This window comes from Pezoporus occidentalis, unplaced genomic scaffold (genome assembly GCF_034315485.1).
Source record: "Pezoporus occidentalis ecotype Australia unplaced genomic scaffold, CSIRO_AGI_Poc_V1 ctg236, whole genome shotgun sequence".
Classification (NCBI taxonomy): Eukaryota; Metazoa; Chordata; class Aves; order Psittaciformes; family Psittacidae; genus Pezoporus; species Pezoporus occidentalis.
In genome coordinates, this window is record NW_026914244.1 from 190,499 (window position 1) to 207,606 (window position 17,108).

The window sequence follows — 17,108 nt, forward strand, 5'->3', positions numbered from 1 at the left end:
CTCACCTACTTCCTTGTTGCCTTGCATCAGTCTTCATTTTTATTCTCCTTACACCAATTCCCATTTCCCAGTCTTTATTTTTCACTTATGTATGAAATACACATGAAAATATATGAAATATTTTTTAGAATGAACCCATTTAAAATGAATCACCATTAGTCCTTAGCATTAAGACAAAGGGAACGGGAGTAAAGAGCTGATGGTGTTACAAGCTTAGGAGACATTGTTTGAAATTCATGTTCAAAGTCAGCCGGGGATCTCTTGGATTGTTAAAGTTGGGATATTTTTGGAAACCAATCTTTAGGAACTCAATAGCCTGACGTGCACGTTTGAGAATGGCTCAGACTGCAGTGCAAGCCTCCTCATTTCACGCAATATGATTAATCATAATCTATTCTTTCTGCTCAATCTCGTCACACCAAAGCCTGTGGAGATAAGTTACAAACTCATTTGATAACTGCTATCATTCTACATCTGACTTCCATTCCTGCACACGCCCACTAATCCATGAACACTGGCATCACTGGAGATCTCTGCACAATTTCCAGCAGGTTTTCCAGAGGAAAAGTAATTTACTTGTGAAATCACTGAAATTGTCTCATTTCCTCAGAGGAAAAAAGATGATAATTACTATTTGTGTCCCACAACTGCCCTGTGTTTTGGTGGAGAAGAAACTTGAGACAGAGCCACAGGCAGGGGCAATAATAGACTGTTATCATGACCATGACAGAAGAGAAGGCTGCGTGGAGACCTCATAGCAGCCTTCCAGTATCTGAAGGGGGCCTATAGGGATGCTGGGGAGGGACTCTTCACTAGGGACTGTAGTGATAGGACAAGGGGTAACGGGTTCAAACTCAAACAGGGGAAGTTTAGATTGGATATAAGGAAGAAGTTCTTTCCTGTTAGGGTGGTGAGGCACTGGAATGGGTTGCCCAGGGAAGTTGTGAATGTTCCATCCCTGGTGGTGTTCAAGGCCAGGCTGGATGGAGACTTGGGTGCCATGGTTTAGTGAGAGGTGTCCCTGCCCATGGCAAGGGGTTGGAACTGAATGATCTTAAGGTCCCTTCCAACCCAAACCATTCTATGATTCTATGACAGAAGGTAAGGACACAATGAAAGTTCCACACTGGAACAGCTGTTTAACCCTCAGGTACCAAACCTGGAAGGTACCTTATTGTCCACTGGGTACTTGCTTCAGTACCGAGGGGGTAATAAAGTGTCTGAAATTGAGTCCATTTTATGCCAGAGGAGCAATTGATCCTGAATCCTTCTAATGTTCTGTTTCTCACTCTATCCAATCCAGTCACTAACAGAGCCCATTGTTACAAATGGATACAGCAATTATCCCTCATCCACCTTAAGAATTTCTGTGTTTCTCAGAAAAAGATCTCTATACATCACTGGGGAATGCAGTAAATGCATACAAATGTTCAGAGATGCGCAGCCTTTCACTGGCACACATTAAAGCTACCTTGTGTGGTTATAAGTATCTAAAGGCTGCCTTCAACTACGTGCAGTATCGCCCAGATTCCTTCTAGTGTGATCTCAGTTACTTGCAAAATTCCTCTTCTGGGAAGGCCGTCTTATTATTTTGTTTTGTTTTGTTTTGTTTCGTTTCGTTTCGTTTCATTTCATTATTTCTATTATTTTATTTTATTTATTATGTTAATTCTTTCCCACAGGAGCGTCAGCCCCTGCAATAGGTGCATGGAAAAGCAGCTCCGGCCCCGCAGCTCAGACCCCGCTGCCCAGCTCCCTCTGCCCAGGCGCCGCTCCCCGTCGCGCCAGCAGGCGGCGCTCTGCCCCCGCAGATGCGTCCCTGCGGCGGGCCCAGGCGCCGGCCCTGAGGTGAGGGGTCGGGGTGTGCTGGAGCGGTGTCTGCCGCCATTAACGGTCTGGAGAGGGGCTTTTACAAGCTTACAACGGGCTCTCCGCCCTCCCTCCTGCGTGTCAAGCGCTACGCTTGGGATGCTCCTTCACATCTGTCCGCGTATCCCTCACGGGAGCGGTGCCTGTCGGCTCATCCTCTGGCCTGCTGCGCAGCCCCTGCTCTCCTCACCTCAGCCTGCCCCGCCATGGTGAGTGCTGCCTCAGGGTCACAGCACTTCTTTCCTCGCCTTCATTTGCTGTTCTGGCACCAGCAGTGGGACTTTGATGGTGTTTGTAACGGTGAGGAGAATCAGCACAGCACGCAACAGAGCATGCAACCTAAAAACTCCTTTATCCAAGTGAAGGCCAGCTAGCACCTGGTGTTGCCAGGGGGTTGTTCTCATTTATAGTTATAGGACACTCACTTCCTCGTTATATCCGCTGTGGTGAAAGGGTGAAGATTCTCTGACACTCAGTATTGTATATGGATGGATTCCTGTTGCTTTGGGGCTTTTTGCAGCTATCAGGCTTCTGTGTGCATCCTGATGCATCAAAGAGAAGTCAAATAATGAATCCTCAAAGGCTGCAATTTTGAGGTGTCAGATAAAGGGTTTTAAGGAGAGAAGATGGGGCAGATTGCATAAAATCCACTTGTCCTGCTGAGAAACAGGTCAAGAACAATTTCAGGTGAAGGAATCCTGCCTCTCAAGTTGGGACTGTATGAAATAAAGTCGATCTGTTGATCCCTCCTGAAGCCCCTCACGAAATCTAGTCTGACCCTTCAAACGGCACTCTTCAAATAGCTCCTGATACAACAGAGACTCAGCCCCCAGTGTCAGTCTTTACCCACCCCTTTCCTTCTGCAAACAACTCTTAAATATCAGGGTGGTTTTCCTGACCTCAGTAAATGCTTGTGGGCAGGAAAAGGTGATCCCAGAGACTGCCAATAGGAGGCCATTAAGACTGATGTCATCTGGGAGGACCTCTAAGGTCTCACAGTCTAAAGGCAAACTTGAGTCTGGTGGTGTTCAGGTGGGTGACTGGGCCTGAGAGAAAAAGCAGGGGAAGAACAGGAGTTTCCTTCCTATATACCATGGGAAGGGCTGAGCAGCACTCAGCAGGGCAGCTCCCATGCAGTCAGGTGGGATGGTGATGGAGAAAAGCAAGGTGAGAGGGAGAAGATGCACAGCTATTGTTCTGCTTCCTACTCTGTACCAGCTGGCAGAGCTTGCTGGTTGTGTGGGTGAGAAGAAGAATAAGCTCTACCCCAGGAAAGATTTTAGGAGCAGGTACAATTCTTTTCATACCAAAATGCTCTGATTGCTTTCTTGTGAGTCCTGAGAGGCAAATCTATCTCTAACATGAGTCAATGGATTTTCACAAAGCTGAATAAGCTCCATTCTCTTTTATAAGAGGATTTTTTCCAGCAGCTAGGCAAAAAAACCCACAACGAACCAACCAAAACAAAATATTCACATGCTAGGCCTGAAATCAAGCAGGCACCTGGTAAATCATTTCTGAGTGGCTCTCTCCAACAGCTCCTTACCCAGAAGATACTCCAGGTATGCAGCTCCCACATGCGACAGAAACCCTCTTATGGTAGACAACGGGATAGCACAGCAGCATGTACACAGTGACAGAGTGAGGGCTGTGCTCTGGGACATCTGGCAGGGGAGCATCACAGCTGCTGTGCAACTGCAAATTCTCTCAGGCATTTTAGAGTGAATCAGGCTCCGGAGCTGAGGTATCCAGTGCATCCCAGCCACGTTCCTTCCTCCTAGACACAGAACCTCGTAGCATTTGTTACTTGCCCAGTTTCCTGGTGCTTACTCTCAAAGCCTCCACAGAACTTCCCTTTGTTAGTCTGTTTCTAGCATTGCCCCCTCATTTTGGATTTCCTACTGTACATTACACAGATTAGCAGAAGGAAGGTGGAGCAGAAGGTGAGAAAACAGGCTGCTGGCTCACAGTTATTTGTGAAAGAGGAAGCCTAAGCTCAGCTGGAGCGCAACGATTCCTGTACAGGGATAGCAGTTGAACACTGATGCTTCAGAAACCTCAGATTAGTTTTAGTTCTGTAATGAGAACAGAAATCCTGTGGTGCAGGTAGAGACTCTGGAGATGTTGGACCACCCACACCTGGCACACACATTTACAATGAAGAAATTTTGACCAGTGCTAAATAAAGCTGGATTCTGTTCTCAGTTACAGCATTATTAAGCTCTTTCCATGTCAAATGCCACACGGATGGGTCAATTTGCAGATTGCCATGGACATCCTAATGTTCATGTAGTCACCTTGAGACAAGCTGTCATAAATAGCTAAGCTGCCCATGCATTGTAGTGATGGCTGCAGAGATGCCTGCTAAAAGCAAACAGCACATCTGCAGCCCTCAGAGTTACCCTGCAAATGGAGTGTGAAATCCTGGCCCACTGCTCCACACTGTAACTTTTTGTCTTCCTGATAATGATTAAGAGAAGTTTTGCTTGATTTGATGGTGGGTGGAAAGAAGGGTGTGAAAAATAACAAAACCTCCTCTGGAGTTTTCAGTTGACCTTCAGGAAACGCCAAGGGAAGGTTGTGTGATCTGCACACAAAGGATTCAACTGGCTTTGTTTGTTCTAAAACCTGGTGCTGAATTTAGAAGCCCAGGGATGCATGATGTGGAATTACCATAAGTAAAATGTCCCAAGCAGTTGTTAAATATTCAAAAGGCAATCTGAAGCTAGCTGTGGCTGAAAGGAATGAAGGGGAGAAGATCCTACTGCAGCCCTTGGGAAGAAATGCTATGTTAACAACCCACAAGGTTGGAACTGATCTGTGGTTCTGTGTTAATCTACTGGGAATTATTCTTTCTGTGTTTTCATTCTTATTATTAATGATTACATTTCAGACTTTCAGAGCACCTTCCATCTCAGAGTGGTTCAAATAATTAAGCCTCCTAGTCACAGAACAATTACCGCTGCAATGCCTTAGAAGGTGGGTAAGTATCACCCCATTTTACCACTCAATGGAAAGGGATGTGATGATTTGTCTTGGCTTGCATCAGTGGCAGACTTTATTCAAACAGTGTGTCCAAACACTTTCTGTTTGCCTTGTTCTGTCTGTTCAGTGTATTCATTTCATATATGAACTGCAAATCAGAAAAGATACTTACACTTAGTAGATATAAACCTTTATAATAATTAACACTTGCACTTTGTGGTTAGTATAAAAAAATAATCAAGTTCCATAGAACTTCTACCATTGCCATGCCCAGGACTTGGGGATGATTTAGCTGCTACAGAGCACATTCAAATCCCAGCAAAGTCACATCTTTCAACTTCCTAAGTTCCTGATCCTAAAATGAAAGCGGCAGTTTTATCCTACGTGTTGTGTGCAGTATCAGCAGGATAAGTTCTGAACAAATGATTGAAGAGTGGGTTTCTGGCAGGTGTATGTGACATTGAAGGAGGTATTTTCTATATTAGAAATTAATTTAATCCTGAATTTTATTTTAAAATTTACTAAAATAATTTCACAAGTTCCCACTTGATGATCTTACGGACCTTTCCAACACTAACTATTCTATGATTCTATGATTTTATTAATGTTGTTGTTTCACTCCCCCATCCCTCAACTGAATACAGTATGAAGAAAGCTGCTGAAGGATCAGGATTTCCTAAATGCTCTGGATGTAAGTGGGGAATGCGAAGACATGTATCACTCTGGGTATTTGTACTAGATGATTTTACATGCATTTCATTATTGGTACTTCTGTAAGCACTGTTCAATTAGAAAGTAAATCAGATGTGAATTGCAAATGGTGTCTACAAATACAGCAATGTTTATTTAGGAGCCATTCAGCATCACACTTTGCATGAGACTAAGCACTGCTTATTGATAACTTACAATGGAAATTTATTACACTGTACAGTACTTTTATAACACAGACTGTCAGGTAAAGCCACAATGTATTGACTCAGATAGGCTGTGTGAGCAGTGAAGGGTTGTGCACGCTGTTGTGCTAGTTTCCACAAGGTAAAAGACTCAGAAAATCAAAGGCACGACACGGCCACATGAACTTTGTTACACAATCTTGAAGGTTTTGAGGTCATGGCTTTCATCTTGCTTAGTGCCACCTGTGTGAGAAAATCCAGGCCAAAATGGAAAATGGATCCATCTGGATGCTCATGAGAAAAAGAATCAAACCACAAAATATTTAGCAGAGTGCTTGTGCTGAACAAACTCAAAAGCATAACGAAGCCTGCTTTCCAAAACAAGAATGAAATGCAGGTGGTTAAGGAATCCTCCTTAGAGCAGAAGAAAAGGTTATTCCCAATTTTTACTTCTAAATGAAAAGAGTGTCTGTCTTCTCCAGCTGAAATATACAGATGGAGGCTAGGGAAAAGTTGCAAATAGGGAAGGGAGGAAGTAAAGGCTTTTGACTGATGGTCTCAGATCCAAGTTAGCTGGCAGATCAGCCACAGAAGTTGCTTTTCTGGAGAGAGAATCACTTCCTGAGGCGAGGCTATCATCAGGTAGCCTCTGCTCACGTTCTTGTAGTGATGTGCCACTTCATCCTCCTGAGCAGTGCAGTACTGTTGGCCTTACGTTTAGATGGAAGCTGGAAGGCTTTGGTCCTGTGCAAGGAAATGATTGAAAACAGAGTAAGAAAGAGAAGTCCTTCTCTGGCATCAGTGAGTGCTTCATGACTACGCCTCTCCCACTGTTGTGCTGAATTTAAAAGGACCTACAAGAAATCTGGGGAGGGATTTTACAAGGGCATGTAAGTGATAGGACAAGGGGAAATGGCTTTAAACTGTCAGTGGGGAGATTTAGATCATATATAAGGAAGTTCTTCCTTGTGAGTGTGCTGAGGCACTGGTACAGGGTGCCCAAAGAAGCTGTGGCTGCCCCATCCCTGGCAGTGCTCAAGACCAGATTGGACAGGGTTTGGAGCATCCTGCTCTAGTGGAAGGCATCCCTGCCCATGACAGGGGGTTGGAGCTGTATGAGCTTTAAGGTCCTTTCCAACCCAAACCAGTCTGGGATTCTGTGATTCTATGAATTTCAAATAATACCATGATCTTTGGCAATCAAAAATAAATGATTCTTCTAGGGACACACTTATTTTTAACATTGATCAGAAAAATTTATAAGCTCTCACACAGCTTCCAACATTGCAGTTGAGTCCCAGTTGGTACCAGGCCTTTGCTTCTGTAGTAGGTAAGTCTCTCAAGCCCCAAAGGTGATGTGCAAGCTGATCTTAAACTGATGCTTTAAACTGAGACAGCAGCATTGTGTCACTGTGGCACAGTGCTCACAAGCATGGAATTCCCATCTGTCCTGCTAGGAGCGTGTAATTAGATGAGCAGATCACATTTCTTAATGTATTAATCTTCAGATACATCTGCAGGTAAAGAAGGTAGGTAATTGCAAGTAATTAACCATCAAGTAGGAAAGTAATAAATCTTAGCAGGCTGCACTACTCCAGGTTTCCTGCACAACCTCTCAGGTGAGCAAGAAACAGGGTACGTAACAAAATGGCTCTGAAGTCTGCTGGGTTCCAGGCCACACTCCTAGAGCTATTGAGGTATTTTACTCCACTCAGGCACCATTAGGAGTTGGAGGGACTTAAGAACAGGGAAGGAACAGTGAAAATCCTGAGAGTAAATTAATGTGAATTTCAGTTATGTCTTCTTCCTGGCTTCAAAGACAGAAGTAAAACTGAGAGTCAGCTCTGAAATTCTACTAAACCCCTGCACTTTTGTCTTTTTGAACTTTACTTCTGAAGCCAAATTTCTCTGCCTCTCTACAATGCTTGTCTTTCAGCTCTGACCAGAGAGCTGTAGAGCTAAGCTGGTAATCATCTCAGGGTCTTCTTGTGGATAAGAAATGACAGTTAATCACTTTCAGGTTCAGGTACTTGGCAAAGATGTAATATAGGCTACTTTTGCTTTGAAAAGCCTCACTCCAGAACTGGTGAATAACAGCAAACCCGTGTGCTTGTATGTAGATCTGAGGGACGAGAGGGTGAGCATGGGTCTGCTCTGTGGTTACACATCATTTAATGTCAGTTGTATCTCTAAACAAGAGCTTCTCAAAAAAAAAAGTAGTATGTGATTTTTTGAGGGCAGACAGACAAAGCTGTGGTGTGTGCAACTTCGTTACTTCTATTGTCTATGTTGTATTATTGTAATGTATATATTGTATTATATTAATCCATTCTTCTCTCACTAAGTCAGGCTCCTCCTTAGACTTTTCATCTCTGGGAACAAATGCAATAGGTGTCCATTATGTTTATGTATGAAAATAAACTCCACATACATCGCAGCTTAAGACTAACTTGTAACTGCTTCTGTCTACAGAACTGTGGACTAGCTCAAATTAAAGTGTCTCTTTAGAGAGCAGAAAACAATACTTCCCTCCCCAGGAATCAAGAGAGGGCAATGACAAAACCAGACATGCTTTCTTATTTATTATATCTAAAACCCCTATGAGTAACTAACCTACTCATACCTTCTGTCACTTACTGGTTGCATAAAACTATTCATGTTTTAAAAGGAAATGAGCGCTCAGGATAATAACTGAGCTGTGTTTGAGCAGAGAAGGCACTCCCTCTCTTTTAGATCTGGAAAAACCCTTACACTTTCCAGCTTCAGTGACGGTGAGGTAATAACCCAGCCAGAATATATTGTATTGGCACATTCCTGAGGGGAAGAACAAAAACCCACTGATCTTTCCTCTAATGAGTAATTCTACTGCCAAGCACAGGTCTGTAAGGTAATACTTGTTTTAAGGAAATGTATTCCCCCTTTCTGAGCTTGCATTATCTCCAGTCACTGTAGTGAGCTGTTTAACCCAGAAATCAAGCAAGTGTGGCCAGACTCATTCATTTCTATTTATTAAAGTGAAATTTTAGTAACTCTGGGAGACTTTTAGAGGCCAAGATATATTCTGGTCTGAGAAGAGGCCATTCTGCAGGTTGGATGCAGAGGCGTGGCTGGGGAAAGGTTACATTTTTCACCTCTCTTTGGTGACAACAACCAGGTCCAAAGCAGAGTCTGTTAATGCAGAAGAGATTAGAGCTGGAATATTCACAGACACAACAAAATAATCACTGCCACTCTGTGTAGCAATACTGTGTAGCAGGCAACTGAGTGCTGCTGTGCTCAGTAAGGAAAGGGAAGGAAGATGAAGTCCTGTGGTACAGAACTATTTGCAGGCTTCTACTTCCAAATATAGAACTTACAGAACTTTGCATGCTTGTACTTCCAAATGATGTAAACTAGTGCAAAAAAGATCCATTTCCTGCAAAATAATTAATTTTAAGTTATCTTAACCGTTCTTGATAGCTGCTCTGAGTGTTGCATTTTCCAATGCAAAGAAGGAGACTGCAGAAAACCACTTCCATTTATTTTATATCCAAGAAAATAAATCTTAATGTGGTAAGTATGTACCTTTTCATGTGTTTACTGGGCTTGGGAACTAGCAATACAGCAACTCAGGAAAACAAAGAACAAATCTATACACTCTTCAGAAACTGATTAGTATTAGCTTTCAAGCCTGGCAATCAGAACTGCTAGATTATTTCCCTGGATGAATAGCACCTTCCAGTTCTATCTTAACTTTGGTTGCTTCATTCTCAGCCAGTCAGAGAGCCCACCACTGCATGATGGGTGCCCACTATGGGTTTGAGAGTCAATGGGCTGAAGCAAGTGTTGGATTCACAAATTACTTAAGTCCCATGGCTTTTCCTCACCCTGAAGAGATATTTTGCCTTCAGACCCACACTGGTATCTCTGTATGGTACAGCAGAAGACAAGTGTGAGGACATGCCTTGGTATAAGTCAGCATGAGATTGGGCATTTCTGTATCATATTGTTCATAGGTTTATCTTCAGGAGGAAATTGCTCAGAATAGCTGCCTCACATGCTAAAGTGAACTTAGCAACTTGTATACTTGCTAATGAGCACTAACAGCAAATCAGACTACACCGGAGGGATTAGAACCATCAGACATCTCCACAGCCCCGCAGCAGAGCAAAGAAGGGCCAGCCAGAAATGTGGGCTCCCTCAGCTGGAAAACACAAAGCATCTTTCAGAGTTTCCACGCAAACTTACCTTGGTCACCCGTGGTTCACACCTGTGTACAGCTGCATGCATTGTACCAAAACGTTGACTTCTCAGGGCACATGGTTAATATACAGCTTTTTAAAGCAGCTGTTTAATAAGCCATGAACCCTCCCAAGCAACCTGCCACCCATGCCATGTTTATTCATGCAACGTGACAGTGCACAGGCCCTGCCAAGGGCAGCCACGGGCTTCACCATTCCATGTCCCCAGTCTCTAAGTGGGTGTTTGTGGACTGAATGTCCTGGTCACACCACCAAAAGCTCCACAGAAATGAATCAATATTTGCTCTCTTTACCCTGCTACTCCACCATGAAGTCAAAGAGCTCAGTCTGAAACACTCCCAGGCTTCGAGCTCCCTCTGCAGTATTTTGTAAGGAATCTCACCTCAAGAAACCTCCAAATTCTTTGGATAGGAGCTGGATCATTCATAACACTTCATTTTTCTAGGAAACCTCCACTGAAATCTGAGCTGCTCTAATAAATCATTTCTATTAAGTTTTATTCTGTTGTGGAGCAGTTAGGATCTGCTGACCTTGGCAAATGCCTTCTTTCCTAAAGCCCCATGAACTGCTTTCAAAGGAAATAACTGGAGGAAAGCACATTGCTAGAGTACCTTCATCTGTGAACGGGTCAAAGTAGCATTAACGGGTCAGATTCCCACATAATAAACGGGGCTACTAAATCACTAGGCCACACATTAGGATTGAGTTTAAAAGCATTTAAGCAATGACTTAAATCTTAATAAAATGATGATCCTTATCTTTTACTTCTATTTTTGTTACTAATTTAGACACCTTTAAATTACACTTGTGTGGAATTGCTTTCACACCTCCTCGTACTTCAGTGCTGAATCTGGCTGCTAAGTTCATATGAACCTATTAAAATCTCGGTGTTGCTTTCAACTGCATCTCAAGGGATAGAGAATAAAGCTATAAATGGCACTGATTAGACTTCCTTGTCTCTGAGTTGGGTGGCTGCCATCACCAGGCACAACTATGAGCAATGTGATTTGGCTCCTCCTGTTTTGTACAGTCACCTTCCTTGGCAAAATGTAAATGAGATTTTATTCAACTGGATTTTATACTTCTTAGATCATTACTAAGGCTTACGTCTGCTTTATAAATTAAGCCCCACACTGCAAATTCTCCTTGGCATCACACTACCCTTGCAATTAATGTTCTTTCCCTCACACTACCCTTGCAATTAATGTTCTTTCCCTCAGCTTAAAGTATATTCAGAGCTGCAGAGAGAAAATACATCTCTTAAAACAGGCACATCTCACCCCAGCATACATTCTTATGTATATATATATATATTATGTATACATACATGCTAATTCCTTTCACTATTTATTTTACCATGAGACCCTGCAATAGGTTAATTTCCTCACTTAAAGTATTGTGTGCAGTTCTGGTGTCCTCAACATGAAAAGGACATGGAACTGTTGGAACAAGTCCAGAGGAGGCCACAAGGATGATCAGGGACTGGAGCACCTCCTGTATGAAGACAGGCTGAGGAAGTTGGGGCTGTTCAGCCTGGAGAAGAGAAGGCTGCGTGGAGACCTCATAGCAGCCTTCCAGTATCTGAAGGGGGCCTATAGGGATGCTGGGGAGGGACTCTTCATTAGGGACTGTAGTGACAGGACAAGGGGTAACGGGTTAAAACTTAAACAGGGGAAGTTTAGATTGGATATAAGGAAGAAGTTCTTTCCTGTAAGGTTGGTGAGGCACTGGAATGGGTTGCCCAGGGAAGTTGTGAATGCTCCATCCCTGGTGGTGTTCAAGACCGGGTTGGACAGAGCCTTGGGTGGCATGATTTAGTGTGAGGTGTCCCTGCCCATGGCAGGGGGGTTGGAACTGGATGATCTGAAGGTCCTTTCCAACCCTAACTATTCTATGATTCTAATTTGCAGCATTTAGGGACTAAAAAAGATCTCTCTTCTAAACAGGTTTAATATTTTACCTGAGAGACTGAGAGTAATAAGTATGTTGGCTGCTTTTCAAGGTTGGCATTAGGTACCCCCTGTTGCCTTTCCTGCATAAGCAACAGGGGGGGGGGGGGAGGCTGCTGGAAGCCCCAAATTTATTGTGAATTTTAGGATTATCCAGTTAAAAATCAAAGAAAATATTGCTAATGTTTATCATAGCAAAGGAAATGATTTTAAGGGAATGCATACTTGGAGGAGATGTTGCAGCCCAATGTTCATATAACCTGGGAGGAATATATGGGAAACAAATCTTGTATTCTATATGAAATACACATTTTCTTACTTCATGCCCACTGCTGAGGATGCAGAGATGGACTCCATGAGCATAGCCAGCTCCATACATTGGCTCCCTTGGTCTTGTGCCTATGGGAGTTAAGAAGTGTTTTGGGAGTAGGAGTTGTTCCTCACTTGGAATGTGAGGCTGGAAAAGGAGATGTGGAAGATAACACTTAAACTTGTGTGCCTGACACTGCAATCTGTTTATGACAAGGACCATGGGTATATTTGTATGTGGCAGTTAAGTTAAAGGATGCACTGGAAACTATTGGCACTGGGATAGTTTGGGGAATCAATGTGCCAGTGGTCACCAGGAACAGAGAGATCTCTGCACTACCTACATGTGATGCAGAGAAATAACATCGTGTGTTTGCCTGAGCTTTGGGGACCTACAAAACAATGGCACGAACCTGAACTTTCCCATTTATGAGAAGTTCACCCTTCACCTTGTATAAAAATTGCCCTTGGAATCCAGGCACTTCAGATTTGACCCGTTTCCTCCCTTTTAAAGGTCAGGAGTTAGTGTATGTCACAACCAATCTCCGTAAGGAACAACGACCAGGCTGCAGCCCTGTGTTTTCAGGGAAAGGTGGAGTCCTCGGGGGCAGCCGAGGCTGGTAAGGGAGGGCGGATACAGCTGTCCTGGGGAGACTCCATGGGGACTGTGCCTCTCTGGGAGCAGAGCTCTGCTATGACCTTTCTTGCTCTTCAGTGAGCAAGTGCTTTCATCCTTATACTGTTCTCCTTTTGTAAAAGTAACCCTTGTAGGTGTGGGTGTTCACAAGAATCCAACAATCCTCCATTAATGGGGAAACCTGCAGTTCCCCCACCGTAAGGTCCGGCCTGGTTCAGGTGGCAGGACCCGACCCTGCTCCTCCTGCGGCAGGAGACCGCCCGAGCTCCGCCCTGACACACGGTTCCGTATCCCCCATCACAAAACAAGCCCGTTCGCCTCCGAAGCCTTTTTCCGCTCCGCGCTATCCCTGAGCTCACCCTCAGTAAGGGCAGAGTCCAGCTCTACCACAGCCCAGAGGCGCGGCCGCCATTTTGTGGCGTGCCGGGAACCCGCCGCCGGCGTTACGTCACTTCCGAGAAGAGCAGGCGCGGGCTGAGGGTCAGGGTCGGTGGTCCGCCATTGCGGCGCTGCCGGCTCCGGCCCGCCTCGGGTTCGGTCTGTGCCGGTTCGGGACCGCGCTCCCCGGCCTCCCGAGAATCCGCTGTGTGATAACAGGAACGCGTTTCCGTGGTGGTTGCGGCGCAGGCCTCGGCGCGATGGATCCGTTTCTGATACTGCTGCACTCTTTCTCCTCGAGGCTGTCGGCAGATGAGCTCTCTTCCCTCAAGTTCCTCCTGAGGGAGAAGATCGGGAAAAGGAAGCTTGAGGCTGCCCAGAGCGCGGGGGAGCTCTTCAGCATCCTCCTCGAGCAGCAGCTGATCACAAGCGACCAGACGGCGTTGCTTGAAGGCTTGTTTAAGACTATTAACAGACATGACTTGGTCGCAGAACTAAAGCAGTTCGTGGAGCAAGGAGAAGTTAGTGCTTCTGATAATCAACCAGATGCGCATGAAAAACGTAGGTGGATTTATTAGTTTTTAATCCCCCCCCCCCCCCCCCCCCGGCAACCCCGTTATGGGGTGTTTAGGGGCAATACAGAACGCGGCTGTAGCTGAGCCCGCTGCTGAGGGTGCTTCTGCTGGTACAAGGGAGCGTCTTGTACCCTGGAAATGCGCCTTGAGGGCAGCAGATGCTGCAAACTGCTTTCTGGGGTGGAAATTTCTTTCCTTTCTTATCAAATGATCGCTTGCAATAAGGGATACCTGCATCATACAACAGTACATTGCAGTTCGTGCTGTGTACCTGGGATTCCGGGTATATCCAGTGGGTTTCCAGAACTTGGTGTGAGACAACAAGAGTAGTAGTTTTCTGCTAACAAAAACCACCTTCAACCAACTTTTAAACGTTGTATTTTATTTCTCAGTAAAGCCATCGCTAAACACATTTCTGCTATTTTCAGGTCTTCAGAACGCAGCTTTTGAAGTCATATGTGAAAATATCGGGAGAGACTGGAAGATGCTGGCACGAAAACTGGGCCTTTCTGAAGTGAAAATGGAAAGAATAGTGGCAGAGTATCCATTTAGCTTGTATGAACAGTTGTTTCAGTCCCTGCGAGCGTGGCAGAAAGGGAAGGGAAAAGATGCAAAGGTGGCTGACTTACTGAAAGCCCTTCGGGGCTGCCATAAGAATTTGGTGGCAGACATAGTTGAACAGAAGCTCTCACAATTGGATGCTGGAACCAGCTTACATCAACATCAAAACAATCCCACATCCCCCAGCGAGGAGGAGAGAAGTACCAAGTGCCTTCCACTCTTCTGAACCAAACTCAGTATTGGTGGCTCAGTTACTTTTTCTGCTATTAACTTACATGCCTTAATATGTTGATTTGTGGTCAGATGAAGATTAACGTAAAACCAAATAACTTTGAGGTAATGCTTTGTAGTTTTATGCTTTCTTTAAGAGATTTGAACTTGCACAAGACCCGAATTCTGTGTGTTGTAGGAATTCTCACACTTTCCTTCTACCACTCACCTGAAAACAAGATCTGCTTTACTGCTGGTAATTGTCAGATGTGTCTGCTCTGAAAATGCATCCATGGGACACTTCTGCAGCAGCTGTAGTTAAAATTTCATGGGGAGGCTGTTTTTTTTGGTGGCCTATTTTAATTGTAATATGAAAGGGGGAAAGAATAGCTTAGCTCTGTACTGGGTTTTCTCTGTAAGTAGCATAAGATACTGTCTTCCATAATTTGTCAAATACACTTTCTCTTTGTAAAAGGATATGAAGATGACTGTAACCTCTGGCTCCACAACTGCAGTGTGAGGAGGGTAGGAACTATTGTGGTGGCTTTTTATTGGCAGGAAATTGTTGAAAATTAACTAATTGAAATCAAAATGTCTGCATCGAGTGCCTGCCTTCCTCCTGAAGGCGATGTTCTCCTGAAGCTGTGAAAGAAACTGCGTGTGTGTCACAGATCTTTACATCAGCCTCTCTTTACTGCCGTCAGTGCAAGATTCTTTCCTAGGAATCCTCTCAGAACCTGCATCACAGATGTCTGTATCCCAGTCATGTCTGCTGGAAGTTGCAGCTTACCTCATACGCATCTGCAGTTATCTCTGCTCATAGTAACAAAACTGTACTGTAACAGCCTAGAAAACAAACTGGGTTTAGCGAAGGGGTGTGAAAGCCTCCTGAGAGCAGATACATAATATGGACTTTTCTTTAGTGGTATCCCTTGAAGATCAGCTGCTTTTGCTTTGCACCGCAGGTTGTTGTCTTCAGAAGTTACTCTAGATCCAACAACTCTTCCAAGTCCTCTGCAGTTGTTTAGTTCATTCCTGTGCCTTAACACCTTTTGGAAGTGGTTGTGAGCAACTTGCAGAGCAAAGAGGGTATGAACGAGACCAGATTCAGCTTTAATGTGGAACAGACTTCAGAAATGGCCTTCATGCCTAAGCTAAGGGTGGAAAAGTTGCACAAGCTTCAAGACATGCAGGGCTGTAGAGAACTGTTCTGTATGTGAGGGGTGAAAGTCCTCTGAAATCGTTATGTTGGAATGAGTAGGATTGTTTGTTACTGCAGACATCTTCACAGATACTGGGAGAGGAGAGGCTCCTTTTTTCCTGTGACTTTGAGCCCCTTTCAGTTATACATGGTGCCTTTACTGTGAAAGCCAGGTGTCAGTGTGTAACATACCACTGCTCTGCATAAACGCTGTGACATTGATAACTTTCAAGTTTTTGCCTCTGGTTTTCACAATCACACCTGAAAACTTGATCACAGTTAACGGAAGGTGCTGTAATGTGAACTTATCATTTCAGTAAGTTTTTGCCTTAACTGATACTCACAAGTGTTTTTCTAATCATTGTATATTAAATATCAGTGATTGTATGCATGCAAAGAAGCGATGGGTAAATACAGAAGTTCCCATTTGTCTGCCTTTTAGGCAGGTACAGACCTCTTAAGTACTTGCTCCAACAGTTGTGTCAGTTGCCAGCTTCAGACTTGCAGTAGGAGATCCAGTCTGCACTTCAGCTGAATGACCACCTCAGATGTTCTGGAGGGTTTTATTTAATAGGTACAGTCTTCATTCTATAGCATTTAAAGAAAAATACTACTTCATCCTTTTTTGCTTTATGCGTCTAAGCAGTCTGTGTGAGCAGAGTGGAGGAGAAGTGAAGTTAGCAGGATGAGTTATGTTTGTGGTGAGACAGCTGTGCAGCAGTTCTGAGCTCAATCTGAGCAGCAACATGTTTTTCTTACCCACTTGTACTAAGTCTTTTGGTTCTCAGAAGGTAGATTTATCTGGAATATGAACAGAAGTATCCTGCCTGCTGCATATAACCAAGATACCGTAGGAATCGGTAAGGATAACTTGTTAGTTGTATCCAAGTGCTTGTCAGCTGCAAGAAATACTCTGTTTCATAAGATAAAATCCCTCGTTTCTTTAAGGAGTTGTACACCGTGGATGTTCTGCTGTGTGTGAAAGCCATGATCTAGACTGCATCAATCCATGCAGTACCTCAGGGCCAATTAAACTGTTTTTATTAGAGATTAAAAACTTAATTATGTGGGGAAAAGATCAAATGGAATGAATGGAACAAAAATTTTTCATTGGGAGGGAGGGGTAAGGGAAAAGGGCTCAATTTGTAAGGAGATGTGTTGTGATCCAGGGAGTGAGCTTTTATTTTCCAATGAAGCTTTTTGGACTCAAAAGTTATTTTTACAACTTTTAATTCCAAGTTTTCTATTGTCTCACTTTGTGCACATTTCATTAAAAATACTTCCTTAAAACCAAAATAAA

General features: G+C 43.9%; 1 protein-coding gene and 1 long non-coding RNA gene across 3 annotated transcripts; one reads left to right on the forward strand and one right to left on the reverse strand.

Moving 5' to 3' along the window:
* Positions 1-6,176: 6,176 nt before the first annotated feature.
* On the reverse strand, positions 6,177-11,110 carry LOC134165289 (uncharacterized). Of its 2 annotated transcripts, XR_009965465.1 has the most exons (3): positions 9,975-11,110; positions 7,019-7,261; positions 6,177-6,491 (listed from the first exon to the last, which is right to left on the reverse strand). It is a non-coding gene; the product is annotated as an uncharacterized LOC134165289 (long non-coding RNA). The 2 variants fall into 2 exon arrangements; XR_009965464.1 differs by lacking the exon at positions 9,975-11,110 and having other exon boundaries at positions 7,019-7,877.
* A 2,388-nt stretch (positions 11,111-13,498) lies between these two features.
* On the forward strand, positions 13,499-17,108 carry FADD (Fas associated via death domain). The gene is made up of 2 exons (XM_062621906.1): positions 13,499-13,822; positions 14,265-17,108. The coding sequence occupies exons 1-2, from the start codon at positions 13,522-13,524 to the stop codon at positions 14,621-14,623; spliced, it is 660 nt and encodes a 219-aa protein (XP_062477890.1). The 5' UTR covers positions 13,499-13,521; the 3' UTR covers positions 14,624-17,108.